The 26,743-nt window shown below is 37.9% G+C and overlaps 2 protein-coding genes across 4 annotated transcripts in view; both read right to left on the bottom strand.

Moving 5' to 3' along the window:
• Positions 1-1,804: 1,804 nt before the first annotated feature.
• Positions 1,805-12,413, bottom strand: LOC127840983 (uncharacterized). 2 transcript variants are annotated; one of them, XM_052369456.1, is made up of 6 exons: positions 11,882-12,413; positions 5,174-6,333; positions 4,025-4,821; positions 3,325-3,707; positions 2,857-3,089; positions 1,805-2,417 (listed from the first exon to the last, which is right to left on the bottom strand). In XM_052369456.1, the coding sequence occupies exons 2-6, from the start codon at positions 6,330-6,332 to the stop codon at positions 1,912-1,914; spliced, it is 3,078 nt and encodes a 1,025-aa protein (XP_052225416.1). In that variant the 5' UTR covers position 6,333; positions 11,882-12,413; the 3' UTR covers positions 1,805-1,911. The 2 variants fall into 2 exon arrangements, with proteins under 2 accessions (XP_052225416.1, XP_052225417.1); XM_052369457.1 differs by lacking the exon at positions 11,882-12,413 and adding an exon at positions 11,316-11,490.
• Positions 12,414-13,588: 1,175 nt separating this feature from the next.
• The window catches only part of LOC127840982 (structural maintenance of chromosomes protein 3-like), an 85,237-nt gene continuing 72,082 nt past the window's right edge, over positions 13,589-26,743 (bottom strand). For both annotated transcript variants that reach the window (XM_052369455.1, XM_052369454.1), the window contains exons 24-31: positions 24,854-24,940; positions 24,209-24,352; positions 22,851-22,919; positions 22,231-22,320; positions 16,795-16,866; positions 16,207-16,384; positions 15,299-15,405; positions 13,589-14,455 (exon numbers count right to left, since the gene is read on the bottom strand). In XM_052369455.1, coding sequence (XP_052225415.1) covers positions 14,384-14,455; positions 15,299-15,405; positions 16,207-16,384; positions 16,795-16,866; positions 22,231-22,320; positions 22,851-22,919; positions 24,209-24,352; positions 24,854-24,940 — 819 coding nt within the window. In that variant the 3' untranslated portion in view covers positions 13,589-14,383. The remainder of the gene's footprint in view (positions 14,456-15,298; positions 15,406-16,206; positions 16,385-16,794; positions 16,867-22,230; positions 22,321-22,850; positions 22,920-24,208; positions 24,353-24,853; positions 24,941-26,743) is intronic.

Below are 26,743 nucleotides of genomic sequence, written 5' to 3'. Positions count from 1 at the left end.
ACAGAAACGTTACTGATATTAATGCGGTCATAAAGATACCGGCACAGAAACGTTACTGACATTAATGCGGTAATGAAGACACCTGCACAGAAACGTTACTGACATTAATGCGGTCATAAAGATAGCTGAACAGAACATTTACTGACATCAATGCGGTCACGAAGAAACGGGCACAGAAAAGTTACTGACAGTTATGCGGTAATAAACACATCTTGTCGTGAAAGTACATGAAGGGAGTACATAACAGCAGTTCACACCAAACACACATTCGATCATGACGTGGTTTTTAGCATAGGTGCGTTTACGCACCTATGCTTATGGTATATACCACATTTCGAAAATCCACATCGGTCGGTTGCCCTTTATGAAGCCTTACCTGATCAAAAATCAGACGAAATATCTATTTAATTTAGTATATGGTCATTCTTACAAAAACAATTTGAAAACGTTTTTCTAACGTTTTCTTCCAAGAATATTGCTGACACCGGTATTAGTGAATTTTTCTAAGACCGTTTAATGTTAAAAAATCTTCTTATAACCTAAAACAAATTTCGTTCGTAAAACAATTCTATCTGCACTATAAATCTCAATCTCCTACGCAGTGGCCTCCCTTATACTAGAAGTTACTGACCGGGCGAAGCAAGGGAAGTAACTGCTGTGAGGAGTTTCTATAAAAATCTGCATTCAGAAATCTGTATTCATAACTCAATCTGTTGTGCACGTCTGCATCTAACGCTTACCACAAGTTTTACGACAAATTCTTGACGCAGACGAATAGGGTAGCGTCTATTTTCATTTGTGAAAAGAATAGTTCGATATAGATCTGTCCGTGCTTAAATTTTGAAAGGCTTGGGTAATTATTGTTCATAAGCGTTTCAAACACTGATGTAAATGGAAAGATTATCTATTTAAATAGTCGGTAATTGTTTGAAATTATTGATTTGAGAAATTCGCGGATGGCGATATCGAACTACATTATACCACGTGACGCCATTCTTCCCTGTATCTTGCACCTATGCTTTTAACGCCATCGGCGCTCTCGTTAAGCATTGCGAGATCTTGATTTTCGTCTGCATCCACATCTTTTTGTCATACATCGTAATTAAAGCAATACAATGATACGGTGCTCCTTTGAGAAATGTAATCGCTGTAGGTGCTGTTTGGACAGCATTTTTTCCCCAAGTAACTCTTTTTTCCATTAAGTATGCATAAGTGTCTGAAGCTGTTAAATGCAAATGTACAGTGTTCATGTGTAATACACTGTATAATACTGATTGATAACTATGGCAAGATACACGTAAGACTTTGGTACTACGTATACAGGGTGCAGGATCACGTGACTATGGGGTTCACAAATTGATGTAAATGGATGTAAACACGCCGGTAAGTGGTGATTTTTTCAAATAACTTTTTAAAACAATTGTTTTTAAGAATTTCAACTAATGCATAAAAGACAGTTTTTATTCGACTTATGGCAATTTGAAAAACATCAGAATTACTTTATTTAATAAGCCTATGTTCTTGACCAAAAACTCGATGTTTACAGCCATTGATATACACGGTTGTGCTGCACGCGACGTGAAATTGTGGCACCGATTTCAGGCGTATTCAACATTAAATTCTTAAACTTTAAGATATCGGCACAAACTGCAAGATAAACTGTCTTTTATGCACTAAAGATTTTTGCAAAATAGTTCAACAACTTGAGATATTTGCAAAAATAAAGTTCTTAATGGTGTGTTTTCATTCTCTTCAGCCCGTGTGTAAACCCCGTTGATCCAGTATGCTGTATATTAATATTGACTTAAACGGATCTCATAATTTATTATATAACAAACATGCTTGTAACTTTAAAGTTCACCTTAAATTGTTATCGTCATAACATCTGAAAAAAATAGTCATGTTTTCTGTTCACATCATAAACAGAGTCCGTGGATCTTTGGCATGTTGCTGACGCTGCGGCGGAAGAGGTGTATTGGCACTTCCGGAAGTCAAAATGTCCTCTTCTGTATACGCTGTTTGTAGCGCCGCAATAAAATATTGGGCGGTGTCCGGTATGACGTCACACAGAAATATCTCTCTGACGACGCCATGCGGCTCGCGGATGAGGAACGCCTGAACCGACTGTACCGTGACTTCTGCTGAGACCTGCACCGGAACTTTGTAAGCTCCGGTCCCAAGAGCCGGCACTGCAACAGACGATAGTCCCTTTGAAGACGCTTCCGCTAGCGCACCGGTTACAGCAGATGTGAGATTAGCCCTCGCTATTTCCGGTCCCTGACTCCACTTGCATGAGACGGCGTGCATGATGGCAGCGAATGGCAAACTTCCGGCTCCCGAGCAGAAGACGTCACCCGGATGTAGGTCACCATGCTGATGCACGTGGCTCGTACACTCATCCTGAATGATTGGACCACCTGCGCAAAACATGAAGTACCCGTAAATATATTGGTGAAAAACTATAATAATCAAAGCTTTTCATGATAAGATGTAATCATATTATTTTCAAATATTAGAAAATCATAATTAAATACGAATGAGAATATAAAGACACACATAGCAATATGATTACATAATAATTATGTATTCATAAAATGTAAAATATCACGATTTCCTGCAACGGGTTGCTTTCATTTGTGGCTGCTTTAACAGTTGGTTATTTCAGCCTTACACCTTATAACAGCCAATTAACCTAAAACCATGCGGTTCGCAATTTACTATATGTACACTTATGGCTACACACGTATTATGGACGGGCCGGGGAATTCACAGACGAACCAATGATTGGCAGTTATGTGCTCGACTAACTGTAATGGGTCTAATACGATCCTTATAACAAGCGTCGAATAAACTCACCCGCCTTTACCAGGGCCTTGGAAAGGCCACCGGTGTGTTTTAGTTTCTCGTCTGCTGGACTGACCACCGCTTCCACGGGCAAGGCGATTATGTCCCCTGTGATGACGTAAATAATGACGTCATCCCCGGTAAAACAGACCGCGTTGACGACGATTTCGGTCGTTTTCGATAACAAATGCATCGATAAACTAATTGGTTCTTCCTTTGAAAGGGCAATTTCTTTGTCATCGAATCTATAATAAAATAAAATTGTTTCTACAAGTTAAAGGCCCAAAATGTTACCGCATGTGCTAATCATCTTTCTTTTTTTATATATACTACGAACATAGAATAAACTTCATTCATACTCATTACCTTCATTAAATGGGAATATATTTACAAGTAATTGACGGTGATGTCTTGTTTTAAAAGATTGACGTATTACGGAATAGTAAAACAGCATAATACTTTATGTTTTCAAGTCCTCACCTTGTTTCGTCCTCGCTATCGTCCTCATCATCCGAGTCGAACCTGTCCTGACCACCACCCAAACGCGAAGCAATCTTGCGCATCAGGCGCGCAACCTGGCGACACGCCAACGCCACACCGACGCCGACACCTTGTACCTCAAGGCTCGAGCCCCGAACCTCTATCCCCACTGCGAATTGCGAGAGGGAAGTCTTGATCTTGCTCAGGGACTTCACGCGTTTCGCTGCAAAGGTAACCACATTGTCCGGGTACGTCAAACGGACCGTTTTGACGACGTTGTCCGCGAGGAATCTACGCACCATTCCTATGACGTCGTCAAGCACTGGAGTGCACGTGGCACACACGAGGATCTCGTCTTTGTCGGCTGCAGCGCTCAGCCACGCCTGGAATAAATACATGAAACAGGAGTGTCACGGCAGTTATATTTCTATTGATATCAGATTTGTCTTTATTCCTGAATTGTTTAAACGAATACTTTAAATGATTATAAAAATATGTTGAACTTGTTGCATATACAAAATAGCTGTTTGACCCTTACATTCACTACAATTATCATTTCAATCAAGTCGGGATAAGCTTCTTTATGAAACCAAATTGCTACATGCATGAATGACCAAATAACATAAATGATTATATAAAGCTTATCAAACTAGATAACAGTATTGACTATGTTAATTTTTGTTCTTGATTTTAAACAAACCATGTCATAGAAGCGACGAGTCACCATCTCGCGGAAGGCTATAAACTTATCAGACTCCACGACATTCCTGGACTCCTTCCTAAACTTCACCACGCGCTGCTCGACGGACTTCTCCAAAGTCTCCACGCATCTCCTCGCTCCGTCATCGCTGCTACTAGACACCTCGACGTAACCACCCTCAATACACCAAGAGCACTCAAGGTTCCTAAGCGCTAGCCTCGCTCTTGCAGTGTTGATGATGTGCACAGATGCCAGAGCTTGGCGCATGGCGGGAGGAAGACTCTTCGTCAAATTTGCCGTCATTTTTGAGAGCCCATCTTGTGTTCCTAGAGTATTCATCATGGGTGCACTTTTAGTGAGAGTATTTTGCGCCCATTGAGTATTTAACGCAGCCGCCATTTTGGCAGACCCTTTGAGCGCGTCATGAGTATTATTGTCTGAAATCATATGGTCAGTATTGCGAGTGGAGTAGGTGATATCATGGCCATGCTGTTCAATGCTCGGGTAGTTTGTTTCTTTGTCTGATACAGGTAGCGCGTTCGCTTTCCCATCTCTGACTGAAGTTGCTCTGAGGGTGTCTGCCATTGTAACTTTCTTGTATGTGACACTACTACTGTTGACACCGGAACCCGTGTTGATATTTGCCGAGGCAAGGCTTGATTCTGGCTGACAATGTAGGGTCAAAGATTGAAAGGCATTCATCAACATCGATCCGTCCATGTAAATATGAGATTCTTCTCCCCGCAGCTCTGGCCTCAGGTGGGTTGGACTCAACGTTGATGGAGATTCGGTAAACTCTATGAATTAAAAAGTGTAACATAACTTGCACAATGTAGTGAAATAGACATGATTTATAGTAAACAATAGTAAATTAAAGTTGTATAGCTGTTCTAGAACAGTGAGACTATAAATGGTAATTTGTTGTTTCAAACAGAGTAAATTACCACATCGACAGCTTCAGAAAGGTACTTATTGTTGGTGAACTTCGGTGAAATACAAAAGTCTGACACGTTAAAATATAAAAATTATTTACCGGTAAAACATCGATTTAAAATCAAAAGACAGAGTACGGGCCAAATATGTAAATATGTATCGTTATCTTTGCAGAGTTTGGGGCACAGACCATTTTTACAACCCTCGCATTCTTACCAGGTGTATACGTGTCAACGGTTCCTAGGGCTCCTACAATTAACCCGAAGTCCTCCGTGGTGCATGCCTGTGTGTAGCTCACGTGCCGGTCCCGGACCCCCGCCAGGCGCGCTTCCAGATCTTCCAGTTCCCGTATCAGTGTAAAACCAGCCTGGATCCTCTCTGCGAGGTCGACACGTGTCGGGCCATCGGCCGGGTGACTCCACGCCTTCAGACGCGAAATGATTGAATCAACTTGAACCTTAATTTCATTCAACTCTCGAGTAATTGTATCTGAGTATTGTTTCAGTTGCTCAAGTTGGTTGTCTTTGGCTTCGCCGAGTACATCAATGTATGAAGAATATAGTTGTTGAAGACGTTTTCCGAGGAATTCGATAATGCTACTACGGTCTTTGGCGACGTTATCGCACACATGTCTAATACTGTTACCCTCTGAACCGTCGTGAATTCGTTCTAATTCTTCGTTTACTTTATCTTCGCATGACTGTAAAGCTTTAGTCAGGTTCATACACGAATGACCGTGGTGTTGCTCGACAAGGCAGTTACTACACACCACAGTCCGGCATCCCTGGCAGAACTGAACAACATCTCGCGTCTCATGACCTGGCTGCCTGCATTTCGCATATACTCTGACCTTGGCATCGAGACTACCGTTTTTGCTCGCAGTCTTGTTGGTTAAAGGCAAGGCTCGCTCAGAACCACTGGCCGAAGTTTTGCTATCAGTGTCTACATGTACATCGCGGACTTTGTGCTTTCTCGTGTCTTTCTGTTTCTTATGCGCCGCCAAGCACGTGTCACACATCGACTTTGTGCACGAGTCACAGAATGATACCACGTGCTCCTCGTCACAAAACGCGCACATTGGCGGTGCATTTGAATTCGTACTCATACCTTTGATTAACACTTCAAGTAGCTCACAGTGCAACCGCGACTTGGGGATACTCGTTACATCGGCTCCGTCTGTCGTATGTTGCCTACGGCATGTCGGACAACACAGGGTGGATCCCGCCAACATTCTTGACAGACAGCACGTGCAGTAAGTGTGTTGACATGGCAGCTGGCGGGGCAGTCGGTCTGCCTGGTCGTAGTTCTCTTTACAGAGGTCACATTCCAGCATGAGCAGCAGTTTTGAGTTGGCTCCTGCGTCCGCTGGTACCATCCTGGTAAAAAATTAACAGTTCAAATTTAAACTGCGCGCTGCGTGTTATTGGTTAATATCATGCAACTTGAGGCAAAAAACCCCGAAGAAAACAAAAACAAAACTTTAACAAAAATTATAATTATTTTTTAAAGTTTAAATTTAATATTTCGTAGAAACCGCACTTTTATTTTGCTTTTTACGTAGTTGTGACCTTAAAATCCTATACCAGGAACAAACATATGAGCCGTGCTCTGTGAAAAGGGGATTTAATGCATGTTCGTAAAGTGTCGTCCCGGATTAACCAGTGCAATAACAATACGATGGCGACAGTGCGATAGTACGATGACGACAATGAGATAGTCATATCGTACTGTCGCCATCGTATCATCGCATTGTCGCCACCGAACTATCGCATTGTCGCCATCGTATTTTCGCACTGTCGTCATCATAATGTCGAATTGTCGCCCTCGTACTATCGCGTTCTCGCATTCTCGCATTGTCGCCATCGTACTATTGCACTGTCGCAATCATATTGTCGCACTGTCGTCATCGTATTGTCGCACTGTCGTCATCGTATTATCGCATTGTCGCCATCGTACTATCGCACTGTCGCCATCGTATTGTCGCACTGTCGTCATCGCACTGTCGCATTGTCGTCATCGTACTATCGCCTTCTCGCATTCTCGCCATCGTATTGTCGCCATCGTATTGTCGCACTGTCGTCATCGTATTGTCGCATTGTCGCACTATCGTACTATCGCGTGCTCGCATTCTCGTCCTCTGGATTTTAATGTGTAACCACGATGGCCCTAACGGTATTCCGTACTGGAAGGATTTTATTTTTTAAAGTATTATATTATGATTTGTTTTAAGTATTATATTATGAAAAGCAGCATCATTTTCTTTTTATATTTTGAAAATAGTGTATAAATTTAGGTTCATAATTAAAAAGATTCTAAATTAAAAAAAGTAAAAGTAACAACTGGAAAATAATTGTACCACGTTGCTCAGCTATCATTACGTGTTTGATTATAACGGCAGGGATTTAATCCAGCTATGCTGGTTCCAGTCAAATCTCTGCGCGGAGGTTCGATCCAATCCGTTTTAAAGCAGGGACATGATCTATTCTATAGATAAACGAAGTTTCATTACAATCTCTATCGTCTCGAGTAATCTTAAAGAAGAAAGCATTTTGCTATATGTAGTAAAGGTGGCATTTCCTTGATAAAAACCAGCGCGTAAGAAATCCCATGTGATGTCTTTACAGCGTGAATCTATGATGTTTTTTCAGTTTCGTACATATGCAGTGAGAGTAAGGACATATGATTAGTCATCGAGCTTGCTTTTAAAAATAGCAGTGATCGGCCTTACTCATTTCCACCTGAGTGGGAAACCTGAATACCATAAATCATTTTAATATTTACGTTCTGTAATCCTACACCATGAAAGTGAAAGTATCGTAAGTCATTGTAAACGACGCTCATGTTTACTCTACTGCGTTTTGAAACATACAAACCAAATAACAGTAACCCGCCCGACCATAAACTTAATTTTCCACGTCGATTACGGTATTCGATCATATTTTGCTAATGTCATTAAAAATATATTAAGTTTGCGATCATTTTTGGTTCATTCGATTATGTTCGATAAAAAGACTGTTAATTAGACATTATTACGATTTCCTCATTGCATATTCATAGATTGTTTTTTTAAATGACGGGTAAAAAGGAATTACAATCAAACAAAGGAAATAAATCCGACAAAACCTTTCTGTGTTGGCGATTTAATGGAAACAAATGACTGCGTTTGACCTAATAAAAAGCACAAACATTTGATATTTAATGTTGAATCTGAATCTAAAGCAGCGTATTGTTACAAAGTGTTGCATCAGTTTCTTGTATGTAATTATTGCGACGCAATTAAGCAATGTTTGAACCACGTGCATAACAAATACAATGAGGTTTTTCGAAAATTGTTTAAACCCTGAAGATTAAACAAGCATGAAATTGACATTGGATGTCAAAGTCTTCCGAGTTAAGTGCAATACAGCAATTAAACCATGTGAATGTTTGTGCAGTTATCGCTTCTTCCTGTGAGCCTGTATACAAATTGCATCCCGTCTATATTTTATTACATTGTTTGATATGAATACGTGGAAACCGTCATTCACTTTAAAGAGACCTATTCGCGTTTGATAAATTGTCGAATTTAAAAAAAAATGTTTAAGATTTGCACATTTTCGTTGTAGTTATGTTAAAAAAAAGATAGAAAACATTAATACTGAACATTTACCATGCTCTTAAATATCCATTATATGGCATCTTTAAACCATTTAAAACCAGAAATTATAAAGCGTTACAAACGCGAAACTATTGTATAATTTGGAAAGTTTTATTGTAATCGTTATATTCTGTGACATTACATGGATTGCTCATATAAAGTAGGAAATACATAAATCTTTTCGGCACGGATGGCCGAGTGGTTAAAGCTCTAGTATTTAACTCCAATGGTCAGTTGTTCGAACTTAGGTGTGAGTTACTTTTATCTTTCTTAATTTCTTTTTGTTTTATACTGGATATCGTAAGTTCAGATGTTTACAGTTATAAATTTAAAGCAACGAACTTCAACACATGCCTTATTCTGTCAAAAGATCCCTTTAATATTATGCATTACAACCAAGTATTTACACACAACAACAAGATGTGTTTGTGAAACACTATGTCCCCCTATATGATGTTTGACCTTGTAGGATGACCTTGACCTTGTGAAGGATGACCTTGACCTTGACCTTTCACCACTCAAAATGTGCAGCTCCATGAGATACACATGCATGCCAAATATCAAGTTGCTATCTTCAATATTGCAAAAGTATTCATAAAATAAGCGATTTGGGCAACATATATTTGACCTCTGACCTTGAAGGATGACCTTGACCTTGACCTTTCACCACTTAAAATGTGCAGCTCCACGAGATGCACATGCATGCCAAATATCAAGTTGCTATCTTCAATATTGCAAAAGTATTTATAAAATAAGCGATTTGGGCCACATATATTTGACCTCTGACCTTGAAGGATGACCTTGACCTTGACCTTTCACCACTCAAAATGTGCAGCTCCATGAGATACACATGCATGCCAAATATCAAGTTGCTATCTTCAATATTGCAAAAGTATTCATAAAATGAGCGATTTTGGCCACATATATTTGACCTTTGACCTTGAAGAATGACCTTGACCTTGACCTTTCACCACTCAAAATGTGCAGCTTCATGAGATACACATGCATGCCAAATATGAAGTTGCTATCTTCAATATAGCAAAAGTTATTGCAAAATGTTAAAGTTGGCGCAAACAGACCAACAGACCAACAGACAGACAGGGCAAAAACAATATGTCCCCCACTACTATAGTGGGGGACATAAAAACGAGTGCGTACACTATCTTATATCTCGGAAATTAACGTATGACAAACGCAAAGTAATATGATAATTGATTGAAGAGACGGTACGCGTCAGATCACGGTTATCTTCCGTTCATTTTTTCCTAGTAATACAACAAGATGACCATTTTTCATGCCGCGAATGAGTTATCAAAGACGATTTTTTTGTATACATTACACTCAGACTAGATTAACTTCGGGCTATTTACCTTCGCCTCTTGTGGTTCATTCTCTTTAACGCAGGTGCGAGCATTTCTTTAATGACAGGTAACGATGTATACCGGAGATTGTTAAAATTACTATTACAACATTGTTTTCAGCATTATTATTATTTTGCAAGCAAACTACCCAATTACTCGCACAACTATTTGCTAACTCGCATTGTGCGAGTGCCACATTCGAGCCCGGACACTTCTTTATTAAACGCAACCACATGTAGCGTCGTAGGCAGGTTTGGGCACGGCAAGGCATCTATCTGCATTGGCAGACCCCCGAAAATAATTCTTTGACGAGCATACCGGCATGTCAGAATACTGCAAGCTGATGCACATTTAAAGAAATTATGGTCACTTGAAACACATTTGCATGTAAAATTATGTAAACTTCGACAAATCCATGCACTTTTAGAAGAAAGTTCTTGAAAGAGCGTATGAAAGCTAAGTTGAAAGGCGTCATTGAAAACTTCTTCGATACTAAATATCGCCGCAACTTCTAATTTTCCACGAAGAATAAATGCGACCATTATGTTAAGACAAAAAAAAAAACGCGCATTAAACGTTGTTCGGACATAGGCCTAGCTTTTTAGATGGACAACAAGAATACAGCATTAACCCATTTGTGCCTAGCGTCTAGAAAAAAGGCCTTGGCAAACAGCGTAGACTCAGATGAGACGCCGCATGATGCGGCGTCTCATCAAGGTCTGCGCTGTTTGCTTCAAGGAATTTCTGTAAGAAATATTCTAATTATAGAAATATACTAGACATCTCTAATTTTGGAAATAAATTGATCCAATTTAGATGAATGGGAGAGTCCACTAGGCATAAATGGGTTAAAAACAGACGCTTTTGTTCAGTTTTAAGAACGCCACAGACGTGATAGTCTGTGTAAAAATCTTGTCAATATCGTATAATTCAGACGGTAGGCCGTAGTCTCGTACGGATGTTAAAATGTACGTATGCTCCATCTGTCGCATGTTCAAGTAGCTACCGTTACACATTGCATGAATCATTTAGATATTTATCCAGCATTGCTCGTGGTCCCAATACAATAAAGAACATCTTGTATACGTGGGGCCTTGGTCGCAAATAAGAAAGCAAATTGAATAGGAACATTTTACAAATAAACAAGTATTTCAAGTCCTATCAAAAAGTAGCACAACGTATAATATGATATACTACGCTATATGCTCAGCCATTGAAAAACACAATTGCAAATATTAGTACACAAAAGGTTTGTGATTTATTAACCACCGCCACAGGTCTAAACGTATAATCAATACAGTGTCGATTTCAGAGACAAAAATACTCAAAATAGTGTCCAATGTGTAACTACCGTACTCACCTAAATCAAACACTTTAATCCAAAAACAGACACCAGCTCGAACAAGACAATGTTAACGCGACGGGCGTTTCAAAACAAGGATCTTAATGTCGACAACATAAAAGGCATCCAATTAATGATCACTAATAATTATCACATCACTACACAGATATACAGTACATGAGTCGCGCTCTCTGAAAAGAGGGTTTAATGCATGTACGTAAAGTGTCGTCCCAGATTAGCCTCTGCAATTCGCACAGGGTAATCAGGGACGACATTTCCCACCTGAACTGGATTTTTGCTAAGAAGCTTTCTTCAAACAAAAAAATCTTAAAAGAGGAAAGTCTCGTCCCTGATTAGCGTGCGTACTGCACAACTAATCTGCAACGACACTTGACGCACATGCATTAAACCCCCTTTTCACAGAGCACGACCCAAATGGTTTAATTGCCGTTAAAATCGTGTACGTTTAATACGTACTCCTTACTCCTCTTGATCAAATTTAACTCTCGTTTTTCAACAAAAACATTATAACAAGTATTAATTCAAAATATATATGTGCGTAGATTTAAGATATCAAATGTTACCTTTATAGGGTCACAATTCCACAATTGGTATTTCACAGTAGTGTCAGAACATTTATTACACTTTATTTTTAGAAAATTGGGAAAACTTTTTGCGTCATATATACACGCTGTCGCTTGCCCGCATGTATTCATAAATTATGCTAATCCTCAAAACGTATACCACAATTGGTTTTTCACAGGAGCGTCAGAACATTTAGTACTCTTATTTATTAGAAAATTGGGAAAACTTTCTGCGTCATATACACGCTGTCGCTTGCCCGTATGTATTCATAAATTATGCTAATCCCCAAAGCGTATCATCTGTAGAGTAACAACACACACTAACTTAAATACTAGCGAAAACACGTCAATATACTCGACGCGCGGCGAGTGTCCTAAACAAAACACTTATTGCACCTTTGTTTTGGTTATAACGCACTTTCCAACGATAACACATACACACATGTAATAAATGTTGGCTCAAACCAACATAACGTAGCGAGTGCAATGAATAAATACATTAAACGGTTTTTGTTTTTTTTTCACGTATAAAATTTGATTCATTGTATATGTGAAGGGTTTAAATAGAGAAGATAACTTCGAATACATTAAAAATAAAAGCCACACGATATAACTCCCTTTGTTAAAAGTAAGACATCGGGCGAATCGCGTAATTCACTCAGAATTAAGATAAATGGACATGTACAATTAACAAAACTTCAATATGTTTAAACCCTCAAAACGCCCATTTGATATTGCTTGCATAATTATGAGTCATTAAAGACAACCAAATTTGAAACCACGTGGCTTCTAACCACAACTGCAAAAATAAACGTCTTATTGTATTGAAATATGTTTTTTTTATACAGAACAAAAAACATAGCAACCTATAAGGTCCATCATTGTGTGGTTGAAGTACATAACGTTAATTGAAGTAACTAGCCCAGAGCATCACCCAGTAAGAGGGTATAAATATATTAAATATATATTATATAAATGGTCAGCATAGCACTCTCCGCCTAAACTGGATTTTTGCAACTTTCCTGAAAAGAAAATTACCATAAAAGCGCAGTGTCGTCCCTGATAAGCCTGTGCAGACTGCACAGGCTAATGCGGGATGACACTTTACGCACATGCATTAAACTCCTATTTCACAGAGCGCAGCCCGAGCACTGAAGGTCCTATATTTGTCAGATACCAGAATACCCACTCATAGTCTGACCAGACTGAAGGTCACCAGTTACTACTGTTTCTTAACAACCAGATAAAAAGCGTGTCGAACAATGGAGTTCTAGATGACTTCAAAGATTATCATTAAGTTCAAACCCATTGAGCATAAACCGGTAATCACTTTGGTGCAATATCTTTTTGTAAGTAAAACTTCAGAAACAAGCATGACATGTGTTTGTGAAACACAATGACCCCTACTGGGCTTGTAGACTCACAAGCCAAAAATCAGCTCAATATCTTAAAGCGTTTTGTAAAAAACCTCCCGAAAACAGTTATTACAGAGAAAATTTCAAAGTCAAAAGCCCATATCTTTGCCAAAAAACAATGTACAATACAAAACTCACACTCCTTATGTAGGTTGACTCACATACGAAAAATCTGCACAATTTCTCAAAGCATTCTGTAAAAACCTCCTTAAAACAGCATGCCAAACAAACGGACGGACAGTCCGACTGCTAAATGCCACCCTACCAGAGGCATAAAAAATCACACAATGAAGATGTTTCATGATATTTAATGGTTAATCTAAATACACACAGAAACATTTCAAATGATATAACTACCGAAAATGGCTAACCTGTAAAAATGAAAAATATTTTCAATATTCAAAATGTTCTACAACTAACAATGTATACCAACACATTTTCAGTGACTTATATTGATTTTCATGAGATCAACATACTTTAATTTCACTTAAAATGCAATTTCAGAAGTGTTTCTGAGACTGGAATCATAAATATTCCAATGAAGAAATTGAAAATAAGTTACAAGGATCTCTATTAAATTTAATGCTGGACGTTATTTCAATTATTTTTGTGATGAAACAAGTGAACACAAAAAACAAGTGTCACAAAAATGACACTTTTAATACAGTTAACTATGGGGCGAGTCAAGTTGTCTACATGTATTGCATTGTCAAGAATATACAGCAATAAAACCAGATCTATGGAACAGTGCAACCATTTTAATATTACAGTCAGTATCAATCAGATTTGCCAAACTACTTACAACTTTTTAATGTGTCTAGACATGTCAAATACTGGACACACAGGAGCGATTTCAGCCATAGTCAAATAGATCATGATTAAATCAAATCTTAATATTTGGTAATCATCCAAACACGTCTCACATGTCTTGTGTTGTGCTGACAAAAGCAACAAAAATTTCTTAAAAATACCAACACAAAAACTGATTATAAATCATGGATGATTAGCAAGAGTAAACCAGACGTTTTTAAAAACAACTTTTTAGCTATTTTCTTTCAGAGTCAATTAAAAGCAATATGGTGGTAGATCATCCGTGTGTTGTGTCGTCCTCAACAAAGTCCTGTGCCTCCTCATAGCTAACACAGTCAATGTGGCTCACCTGGAAACAGGCAAATAGTGTTCACAAAATCATTAAATGGATTAAATGTGGTTAATTGTAATGCCCCCCTAAAAGAGGATAATGTTTGTTTTTATGAAAATCTAGGAATATTTAGCGACAATATTTGACTGAATTTGCTTTTTAATACATCTTGTCTTTATTGTGCATTATGGAATGAATGAAAGATTGTTACCGGTATAAGGATCAAACCACAAGTTAAAATGTCCAGACAAGTTTGGATATTCACGGAAACTATATTGTATGTATGCAACTGAATATTCAGATATAATGGTTTGTCAAAACCAATACCTTTGATAGTCCCCCTATCACATCAGATTAAAACAAGAGATGTGTTTGTTAGAAGCACAATGCCCCCTATTGCAACGCTTTGAAATAAAATTTCAATATATCATTTGGCAGGTTTAGAAATTATCTCCCTTTTAAAGCTTATTACTTCCCTTGGATTGTATTTTTTGACTTTTGACCTTGAAGGATGACCTTGACCCTTCACCACTCAAAATGTGAAGATCCATGAGATACACATGCATGCCAAATATCAAGTTGCTATCTTCAATATTGCAAAAGTTATGGCCAATGTTAAAGTTTTCGGACGGACTGACGGACTGACAGACAGTTAAAATAAAATACCTATGTGTTTATTCCAAATAAGTACAGGTATACCTAAATATTATTTTCCTCCACACATGCCCATTTTTATGAGAAAAAAATGAAAGCCAAGACTCATTGTGTTATATTGGATTCATCCTTATAACGGAGCGTGCTATACAGGTATTGGATTTACAGCGTATAATTGAAAGGTGTGTGATTATGTCTTTAACTCACCTTATTTCTGAACTTGACACCATAGAATTTGTCAGCATGTTCAAGTAGCTCAGGTCTGAATGTTGTGGTGATGAACTGTGCATCCTGGGACAGCTCGTGGATCATGTCTGGAAGGAAATACATGCATTGAAAATTATGTGAAAGTAATACGGGAAGGGATGCATGCATTTAGAATGCCGTGAAAGTAATACTGGAAGGAAATACAAGCATTGATAATGTCTGGAAGGGAATACATGCATTGAGAATGCCGTGAAAGTAATACTGGAAGGGAATACATGCATTGAGAATGAAGTGAAAGTAATACTGGAAGGGAATACATGCATTGTGAATGCCATGAAAGTAATACTGGAAGGGAATACATGCATTGAGCATGCCGTGAAAGTAATACTGGAAGGGAATACATTCATTGAGAATGCAGTGAAAGTAATACTGGAAGGGAATTCATACATTGAGAATGTCTGGAAGGGAATACATGCATTGAGAATGTCTGGAAGGGAATACATGCATTAAGAATGCCGTGAAAGTAATACTGGAAGGGAATACATGCATTGAGAATGCCGTGAAAGTAATACTGGAAGGGAATACATGCATTGAGAATGCAGTGAAAGTAATACTGGAAGGGAATACATGCATTGAGAATGCCATGAAAGTAATACGGCTAGGTTCAAAATGTCAAAATCTTACTTTCACGTTTTGATATTTAAACAAAGCTGTTTAAAGAACATGTCCTAAATTCCTTTGTCCATGCATACCCTTGCGATAGAAAAGTTTTTCAAAGCTTAATTACAACTAAGAAAATAATAGAATTTAGCTAATTTTTATGAACAATCACCAAACTGGTCCCACTTTCCACCCGGCCCCTTTATTAGAAGCATCCTGTACTGTATGTGATCTTTCCCAACTCATACCAGCGACTGCCTTCCTGTGCTGTGAGTCCAGTGCCTGGTCAATCTCATCAAACAGGTAGAAGGGGGCGGGGTCACACTTCTGGATGGCAAAGATCAGGGTGAGGGCCACCAGTGACTTCTGCCCTCCAGACAGCTGCTGCATGTCCCGCATCTCGGCCTTGTTACCCGTGAACGACACCTGCCAGATACATGGATAGACATTATCTACGATGAGATTATTATCTCTAAATAATGGAAGCACACATTCATAAATTGATGTTATGTTATGCTTTATGTTTCTGAAGCATATCAATATTTTCACAATTTATTTACAGTTTCTAAAACTAGCCCCAATAAAAAACACAAACACACATTCAAGTTCATATGTCGAATAAACCATTAAGTTAAGTTCACATTTAAGACAATGAAAAACCCACAAAAGATATACACCTAACATTTTCTATCATCATCTTCATCATCATCATCATCATCATCATCATCATCATCATCATCATCATCATCATCACCACCACCATCATCATCATCACCACCATAATCACCATCATCATCATCATCATCATCATCATCACAATATGTATTATGTCCTACCTTTATTCCTACACCTGTAAACTGCTCCACAAGTGGCACTTCCTTGGATTGGTTTTCATCATCATCATCACCCTAGCAACAGAAAGGTCGAAATGTCACTTAGTGACTAGATTTTGATTTCAGAGAAAGACTATAACTACAGCACATTGACACTTACTTTGATCTATAAACCAATGGAAAGCTTATAATAAAATGTGCTTATTAAGATGTGATACAAGCTATTTCATACCATTTTTTATCAATGTCAATGTAAGAGATGTTATTAATAACCCAGCTATTTTATTTGACACAGCACGAGAGAACGTGTGAATGTATTCATTCCTAACATGATATTGCCCTACCCCTTGGTCTGTATACTTGTTTATGTATTCATTCCACACGATAATGCCCTACCCCTTGGTCTGTATATTTATTTATGTGTTCATTCCACACATGATATTGCCCTACCCCTTGGTCTGAATACTTGTTTATGTATTCATTCCACACATGATATAGCCCTATCCCTTTGTCTATATACTTGTTTATGTATACATTCCACACATGATAATGCCCTACCCCTTGGTCTGTAGGTCTGTATACTTGTTTATGTATTCATTCCACACATGATATTGCCCTATCCCTTGGTCTGTACACTTGTTTATGTATTCATTCCACACATGATAATGCCCTACCCCTTGGTCTGTAGGTCTGTATACTTGTTTATGTATTCATTCCACACATGATATTGCCCTATCCCTTGGTCTGTACACTTGTTTATGTATTCATTCCACGCATGATAATGCCCTACCCCTTGGTCTGTATACTTGTTTATGGATTCATTCCACGCATGATAATGCCCTACCCCTTGGTCTGTTTACTTGTTTATGTATTCATTCCACGCATTATAATGCCCTATCCCTTTGTCTGTATACTTGTTTATGTACTCATTCCACACATGATAATGCCCTACCCCTTGGTCTGTATACTTGTTTATATATTCATTCCACGCATGATAATGCCCTACCCCTTGGTCTGTATATTTATTTATGTGTTCATTCCACACATGATATTGCCGAACCCCTTGGTCTGTATACTGGTTTATGTATTCATTCCACACATGATATTGCCGAACACCTTGGTCTGTATACTTGTTTATGTATTCATTCCACGCATGATAATGCCCTACCCCTTGGTCTGTATACTTGTTTATGTATACATTTCACACATGATATAGCCCTACCCCTTGGTCTGTATACTTGTTTATGTATACATTCCACACATGATATAGCCCTACCCCTTGGTCTGTATACATGTTTATGTATTCATTCCACACATGATATTACCCTACCCATTGGTCTGTATACATGTTTATGTCTTTATTCCACACATGATATTGTCCTATCCCTTGGTCTGTATAAATGTTTATGTATTCATTCCACACATGATAATGCCTTACCGCTTGGTCTGTATACATGTTTATGTATTCATTCCACACATGATATTGCCCTACCCCTTGGTCAGTATACTTGTTAATGTATTCATTCCACACATGATATAGCTCTACCCCTTGATCAGTATAAACTGGAACCCCTCTAAACCTGACATCCCCGGGACCAAGAGGAAATTCCGGTTTAGAGAGGATTCCGGTTTAGAGGGGACATTGGCTATTTTACTTTCAGAAGCTCAATTACATAGCTGATGTGGAAAAAAAACACTTTCTGCAAAATTTAATAGTTTATTTACATATAACATTTATTGATACTGCATCACATAAGAACAACACATGTCACTTAATCTATTGATTCGAAAGCAATATCATTCATAACATAAAACAAACAGTGAACCATAAAAAACAAACAATTTCACACATGTATGCATTTTTTAGGTGAATTTAGTTCCTTTTTACACTGAAAAACATCTTCCAACGACACAGCCACCCATAAGACGCTTTAAGGTCACTAATTCCTAGTTCGTTAGAAAAGCTCCGCGCCTTTTCCTGTATGATCAGACCAGAGATCTGCAATGACTTAGCCCTTACAATACAGAACCAGTCCCATACAAGTTTGTTGATGTTTCTAAATTTCATTTCATTGTTAAACCGACTTTTGTTTGGTGAAGAGTTGTTTTTCCAATGAGATATGTACGCAGACTTTTTTCGCACGATATCCCCGATCGTCGACTTTCGTACCCCATATTTCTCTGACAGTATCTTGAGTGTAGGTTTAGGGAACATCTCTGACTCTTTTATCAATTTGATTTTGTCTTCTAGAGACAATTCCACGCGCCTTCGCTTAGAAGGAGGTTCGGACATTTTTAGTCTTAGTTATCTTAATTACCAATTTGAAAATCTAAATGGATATCTAAATGCAACTGCTTCAAGAACTCTGCAAATCATCATTTTATATGACACTAAATTAGCATTTGTAATAAATTACACAAAATATAATAGCATTAAGATTATTAAAATTTAACACGGCTTCCTACATCAACAACAAAACACACTAAAGAACTCTATATTTGTAGTCAGTAATTATAATCAGTATTCTCACCTCTATTGATCGATATGTACATCACAGGACAAGTACCTTTAAATTGGTTTGCGATTATTACAGTTTACAAATTTTCGACCACCTTTATTAATTTCACGCGTATTAAATCCGCTATTCACAACATTTCGACACTAGGTCTGAGGTGCGATAAACCGGCCCTGAGCGGTTTAGAGAGGTACAATTACGTATGAAATGACCCAATTTTGATCCAAAGAATGACCGGTATTCCGATTTGAGGGGATTCCGGTCTTAAGGAGATATTTTACGCATGGTTTTATAGGGAAAAAAATGGGACTGGACAATTTGTCTGGTTTAGAGAGGATTCCGGTATAGAGAGGATCCGGTTTAGAGGGTTTCCACTGTACATGTTTATGGATTCATTCCACACATGATATTACCCTACCCCTTGGTCTGTATACTTGTTTATGTATTCATTCCACACATGATATTGCCTTACCCCTTGGTCTGTATACATGTTTATACGTTTTCATTCCACACATGATATTGCCCTACCCCTTGGTTTTAGTGTTTTTCCCAGGAGGGCAAAGGGGCATGGCGCATTACTTTCAAAAATGGCATTTTAGCACGCAGTTTAGGCAAAAAAGGGCAAAAACGTTCTGTGAATACCTGAATTAGGGAGAAACATGTAATCGCATCAGAGGCAGTTGTGGAAAAAAAAATAAACAAGCACATTTAATGGTAATAGATGTATTTAACTTACTATGATTTATATTAATATATTTACCTTGCAATGTACATTTAAGTTCCATGCTGTTTCAATAAACTGTACAGCACGACAAACATAATAAAGCAATATATGCATATGAATCTGATTATACACAGATCCACTAACATATAAATGAAACCATGTTTGTCTTATCCTATTTTCTAACAATAATTTTGACAGATGTTTAAAATAACATTGCGAGTAAATTGATCGCTAACAATATGCAAACACTCGTTTCCGTGACATACATCCACCGAGTAGATAACAAATAAATAAATAATGTTGTTGCTATCTAAAACATTTTTATGCATTGTTGATTATCACAGACATTTCATTTATTCCTTCTTAATGTTTAATCTCCATCGTTAATTCGATCTTTTACGAAGTTATTTGCCATTTTTGCCGAGTCACAATATAATTCTGTATAGTCCGCCATGTTGATAAAATGTCAAATGATGTAAGCGACAGGTGCGCATAGCAACGTTAAATCGAATACGCGATTCGCATTTTGTTAAATTAGTATACGTATCAGTAATTATTTCAATAAATAAATCTAATTATCTTAAAGACGAAAACGATAAAGAATAAATTTGTTTGTGATTTTAAATGTAATTATGGGAATAAATATATGTTTTGATATAACTGAATAATGCATGCGATGCACAATTGCCACGAGAATAACATCGAGTTATTCATCAAAAGTCTCCGAAGTAATGATTTCGTGGAGGAGTACACATTGCCGACTGAAAAGTGCGCTTGGTATAATATAGCCTTCGGCATTATCGATTGATACTGACACGAGGTTAATCACGCATGACTAATTCACAGCTTTGGAGCAGTCAGTAAGACCTACCTATAAATCAAGCACTGTAATAGATTAAATCTGCTTAATTAATATAGTCGATTAGACGTTGACGTCTCTCCAGTAAATCAAGCACAGTCGGAGCGTCAGAGACAATCAAGGAAGCTGATTTTGCGGACCAAGTTAGCTCGTAAGGCAATAAAGATGTTATCGATAAGGGCGCGTGGCGAAATTTGCCTTTGAAAAAAAGGGCGCATGGCGAAATTTGCCTTTGAAAAGGGCAGAGTGGCGATCCGGAAGGGCGGCTCGGCTTTTCGCCACGCTAAAATGGCCTGGGAAAAACACTAGGTTTGTATACTTTTTTATGTATTCATTCCACACAGGATACTGCCCTCACCCTTGGTTTGTATACTTTTTATGTATTCATTCCACGCATGACATTGCCCAACCCCTTGGTCTGTATGCATGTTTATGTATTCATTCCACACATGATATTGCCCTACCCCTTGGTTTGTATACTTTTTTATGTATTCATTCCACACATGATTGCCCTACCCCTTGGTCTGTACACATGCTCATGTATTCATTCCACACATGATATCGCCATACCCCTTGGTCTGTTTACTAGTATGTATTAATTCCACACATGATATATCCATACCCCTTGGTCTGTACACTTGTTTATGTATTCATTCCACACATGATATTGCCCAATCCATTGTTCTGTACACTTGTTTATGTATTCATTCCACACATGATATTGCGTTACCCCTTGGTCTGTATACTTGTTAATGTATTCATTCCACACATGATATAGCCCTACCCCTTGGTCTGTACACTTGTTTATGTATTCATTCCACACATGCTATTGCCCTATCCCTTGGTCTGTACACTTGTTTATGTATTCATTCCTCACATGATATTGCCCTACCCCTTGGTCTGTACACTTGTTTATGTATTCATTCCACACATGATATTGCCCTATCCCTTGGTCTGTACACTTGTTTATGTATTCATTCCACACATGATATTGCCCTACCCCTTGGTCTGTATACTTGTTTCATTCCACACATGATACTGCCCTACCTGGTCAGTATACATGTTTATATATTCATTCCACACATGATATTGCCCTACCCTTTTGTCTGTATACATGTTTATGTATTCATTCCACACATGATATTGCCCTAGGCTACCCCATGGCCTGTATACATGTTCATGTATTCATTCCACACAGGACATGTTTATGTATTCATTCCACACATGATATTGCCCTACCCCTTGGTCTGTATACTTGTTTATGTATTCATTCCACACATGATATTGCCCTACCCCTTGATCTGAATACTTGTTTCATTCCACACAATATTATGCCCTACCCCTTGGTCTGTATCCCCTTTCTTCATGACCAGCACTGCATGACCGTCGGGAACCAGCTTCTTGAAGATCTCACTAAAGAACTTGGACACCTACACAAAGAAATCAGTGACATACTTCAAAAAAACATATCAACAATATTTGCAGAATTGATTTTTATCAAAGACATCCACTGATTTATGCATGATTATAATATTTAATGCCTAAATATTTGTATTTGACCTGAATATATAAACATTTTACTCTATAAATGCAATAGATTACAAGTAAAGGTCACATAAGAAAACGCTCTTACACAGCCACACACAGGAGGAACAGAAAACACTTTAACATTTCAAGATGAACAATCAACAAGAAATTTTATAGTTATATGACAAGTTGCTTTAAACATATTTATTTTTGTTTTGAAAAACCATGGAAAAGACCAAATTAGAAGAATTAGAAGTAGAAGAATTGGAATGTTAGCAAGGTCATACTTTGAGGTCAAGTCGAATTTGACCATGAAACCTACAGTGCCATGCCACATGCCACTTTCTTTAAAGGCCGGCATTAACATATGTAAATGACAAGTTGCTTTGACGCTGTGACATATAAATCAACAGTATTGAGTAGAGGAGCTGACCTGTTTGAATGTGAGCTGGATGGCCTCGTACTTTCTGTGGTCCAAGGCATTCATCAGCTCCAGAATGGACTGAAAGCAACACAGGTTGGACATGAATTTAATCCTTTACCACTTTGATACGTATTTTGACGCATTTGTAGTCCCTCACAAAGTTACATTTAATTAAATATCTTTCTTACTAGATTCAAGTTTGAAAGGCTTCATTTCCAGCCCTTAGTTACTGATCAGCAGCAATGAGCATAAAACCTGAACAGCCTGCGAGTTACTCGCAGGCTGTTCTGGTTTTATGCTGGTTGCAAAAGCCATTTCCACTATGCTTCTTATAGGGGAAACGGTTGAGTTATTGCCCTTAATGGCAGACCCCCCAACCAATATTCAAGCTTCCTTACAGAAAAGAGGGCCTAATAAATATTTGACCCAAATAAGACTGTACAGACTAATCAGGGACACAATTTCTGCCTGGATTTTTACTAAGAAGTGACTTCCTTTCAATGAAACAAGAGATTGCCAAGCAATATGGTCCTCTACCGGTGAAACTCCACCATTGTCAGATTCTTTTTATTTGTTGCCATTGCAACCAGAATTCTTGACCTAGGTACAAAATGTAATGACGTGCATAATGTCCATATTGTCATCTATCCATGTTTCAAGTTTCATGAAAAAATATGAAGAACTTTAAAAGTTATCGCAGGATCCAGATTAGTGTGACAGACTGACGGACAGAGTGCAAACCATAAGTCCCCTCCGGTTTTACCGGTAGGGGTCAAAAACATAAAAAGGGAAAAGGTCGACCCTGATAAGCCTGTGCAGACTTAACAATCTTATCTGGGACGACACTTTACTGACATGCATTAAGCCCAGTACAGCGAGTCTCAAATATATGCTGCAATACATACTTATTGTTCTATTAATTGATTATAAATTGTTAGGTTTTTGACTGGAATCCTGGGGATTTTTTGCAACAGCGTCCTTCTGTATCTGATGAAATTGAAACTTTGAAAATAATATCAATGAATAATATAAACCTAAATCTGGGGAAAAAAGGCTTAACACATGTGCGTAAAGAGTAGTGTGAGACCAGCCTCTGCAGTCCGCACAGGCTAATCAGCAACAAACCTTTCAATTTTATGGGAATTTCATTTATTTGAGAAAGTTTCTTCTAAACTAAAATACAGTCTATGATGAAAGGTTATCACTGATTCGCCTGTCAGACTGCTGAGGCTAATCTAAGAACAGACCACACTTAACGCACATATGGGACAAACAGTTACTCCCATGCGTAAAGCTCCACTTTCCAGACACGACTGATAGATTTATTATTAATGTAAAACTGAGACCAAATTTTACATTGTACTCACAGTATGTGCTCTGTCAAGCTCCTCTTTCCTAGAGATCAGTTTGGATTTCTGTTCAGTGAAGTTGACAAACTGGTCAAGAGCCTTCTTGTTAACGTGGCTGTACTTCTTCAGCTCAGCATTGCACTGGTCCAACTTCTTGAAAAGCTGAATGAAGAGAGCAGGCAAGAGGTTTTGGTTATGTTTGGCTGTATGGAGTCTTGTTGGAATACAATAGAGCTTGGTGAAATTGTTAAGAGATATGTGGTACAGGAAATTCCTTTTTTTTTCAGTTGAAATATACATAGTTTGAGTGGAAAGAGACAAATGTACATGTATACGAGTATTTTGAAAGTAAATAATAAAGGTTCATTCATACAGGTGAAATGCTCAGGAGATAAAAGGTATGTAAATACACATGCAAGTAAGTTCTGTTGTTTTCTTAGCTGAAATAGAATTCTGGAAGACGTTGGATATTTGTTGGTTTTAGACTAAAATACGAAATTTTACAGTAGCAAACATCCAGTCCGCTACGATACTAACAATCAAACAAAGCATTCATTATGACAGAAACATACATACACCTTTGGGGATGTAATGTCATTTCAAAATAAGTTTCACTTGAATCCTAAATAGACTTTGACCTAAATCAAGTTCAACAAGATATACCTGCTTAGAGTTGAGATTTTGATATTTCTCAAAGGCATCGCTAGGCAGCGAGCCAAGTTCACGGATCTTCTTCATGCAATCATCTTTCTGTAAATACAATGATACATCTGCATGACACAGTAGATCAACTTCAATAAATGCAGATTATGACGATGTTTGTGCTGAAAATAACTGAACATTTATTAGTTTTGTTAAGATTTCACCTAGTGAAATATTATGAATAAAGATGTTTTAAATAGAATATAAACATACCAAACAAGGAGGTAAAATGCACAGTTATATTAAAATGTCAGAATCTGAATTTTAGTTATAATTTATGAACCATAGTGTTAGCTTTAGAACACAAGAGCTGTCAGAGGACAAAGCGCTTGACTATTCGAGTGCTTGACATTATAACGTAAGCCATCATGGGGAAATTGTTCATATTCAATAATTTATTAGACGATCTTTCAAAAATAAAAAAAAGGAAAAGAAAAAAAAAAAAATTTTTTTGGGGGGGGGGGTGTAAAGAGAGGGTATAATGTGGGGTGTGGTCATTTATTAGATGATCTTTCGAAAATAAACACCATATGATGACTTATGCCCCCTATAACGCTTGATACAAGTTATAAGCTTTTTTCGAAACCTAAACACAGATTTCAAAACCCAAATGCGGACCCTAAGTTCAAGGTCAAGGTCACAGGGGTGAACAATTTTGTGAGTATGGAAAGGCCTTGTCCATATACACATGCATACCAAATATGAAGGTTATATCTCAAGGGACATAGAAGTTATGAGCGTTTTCAAAACCTAAACGCAGATTTGCGGACCCTAAGTTCAAGGTCAAGGTCACAAGGGTAAAATTTGTGTGCGCATGGAAAGGTCTTGTCCATATTCACATGCATACCAAATATGAAGGCTATATCTCAAGGGACATAGAAGTTGTGAGCATTTTTCGAAACCTAAACACAGATTTTGAAACCTAAACGCGGACCCTAAGTTCAAGGTCAAGGTTACAGGGGTAAAATTTTTTGTGCGTATGGAAAGGCCTTGTCCATAAACACATGCATACCAAATATGAAGGTTATATCTCAAGGGACATAGAAGTTATGAGCATTTTTCGAAACCTAGACGCAAAGTGTGACGGAAAGACAGACAGACGGACAGTCCGATCACTTTATGCCGCCTTTTCTTCGAAAAGGGGGCATAAAAAAGAAGACATTTCTTTTAATTTTTTTTTTGGGGGGGGGGGGGGGTAGGGTGGGGGTTAGAGGGGGGGGGGGGTATAATGTGGAGTGTGGTTATTTATTAGATGATGTTTAAACAAAAAAAATATTTATTTTTTTGTTTTTTTTGGGGGGGGGGGGGGGGGATAGGGGTGAGAGGGGGGTATAATGTGGGGTGGGGTAATTTATTAGATGATGTTTAAATAAAATTTTATATTATAAGGGATTCTGGGTAGGGGCGTGGGGTATTATTTGTTATTTGGGTGGAATCCATTGTGGTATTCAGGTAAGTGTTGTTTTGTCAAAGTAATAATAAAACGTGTTATGGCAATTTAAGCAAAATGTTAAATTATCTAAGTGTAAAGGGGCCATAATTATGTAAAAAGGCTTGATACAGTGGTTTGCTCTTGTTTATAGGCTGGGGTCATGTTGGTAAACAAGTATGCAAAATATAAAAGCAATATGTCAAAGGATAAAGGAAATATTTGGGGAAGTACGCAAACTTTAACATAGATTTATCAATAATACACATATTCTAAGTATAAAAGGGGCAATAACTTTCACATTTGCTGCATATTCTAAGTGGAAAAGGGGCCATAATTATGACAAAATGCTTGATAGAGTTGTCTGCTCTTGTTTATAGGTTGGGGTCATGTTGGTAAGCAAGTATGCAAAATATGAAAGA

Source organism: Dreissena polymorpha, chromosome 8 (genome assembly GCF_020536995.1).
Source record: "Dreissena polymorpha isolate Duluth1 chromosome 8, UMN_Dpol_1.0, whole genome shotgun sequence".
In the NCBI taxonomy this organism is placed as follows: domain Eukaryota; kingdom Metazoa; phylum Mollusca; class Bivalvia; order Myida; family Dreissenidae; genus Dreissena; species Dreissena polymorpha.
Note: the sequence above shows the minus strand (reverse complement) of the source record. Positions and strands in the feature narration are given on the sequence as shown.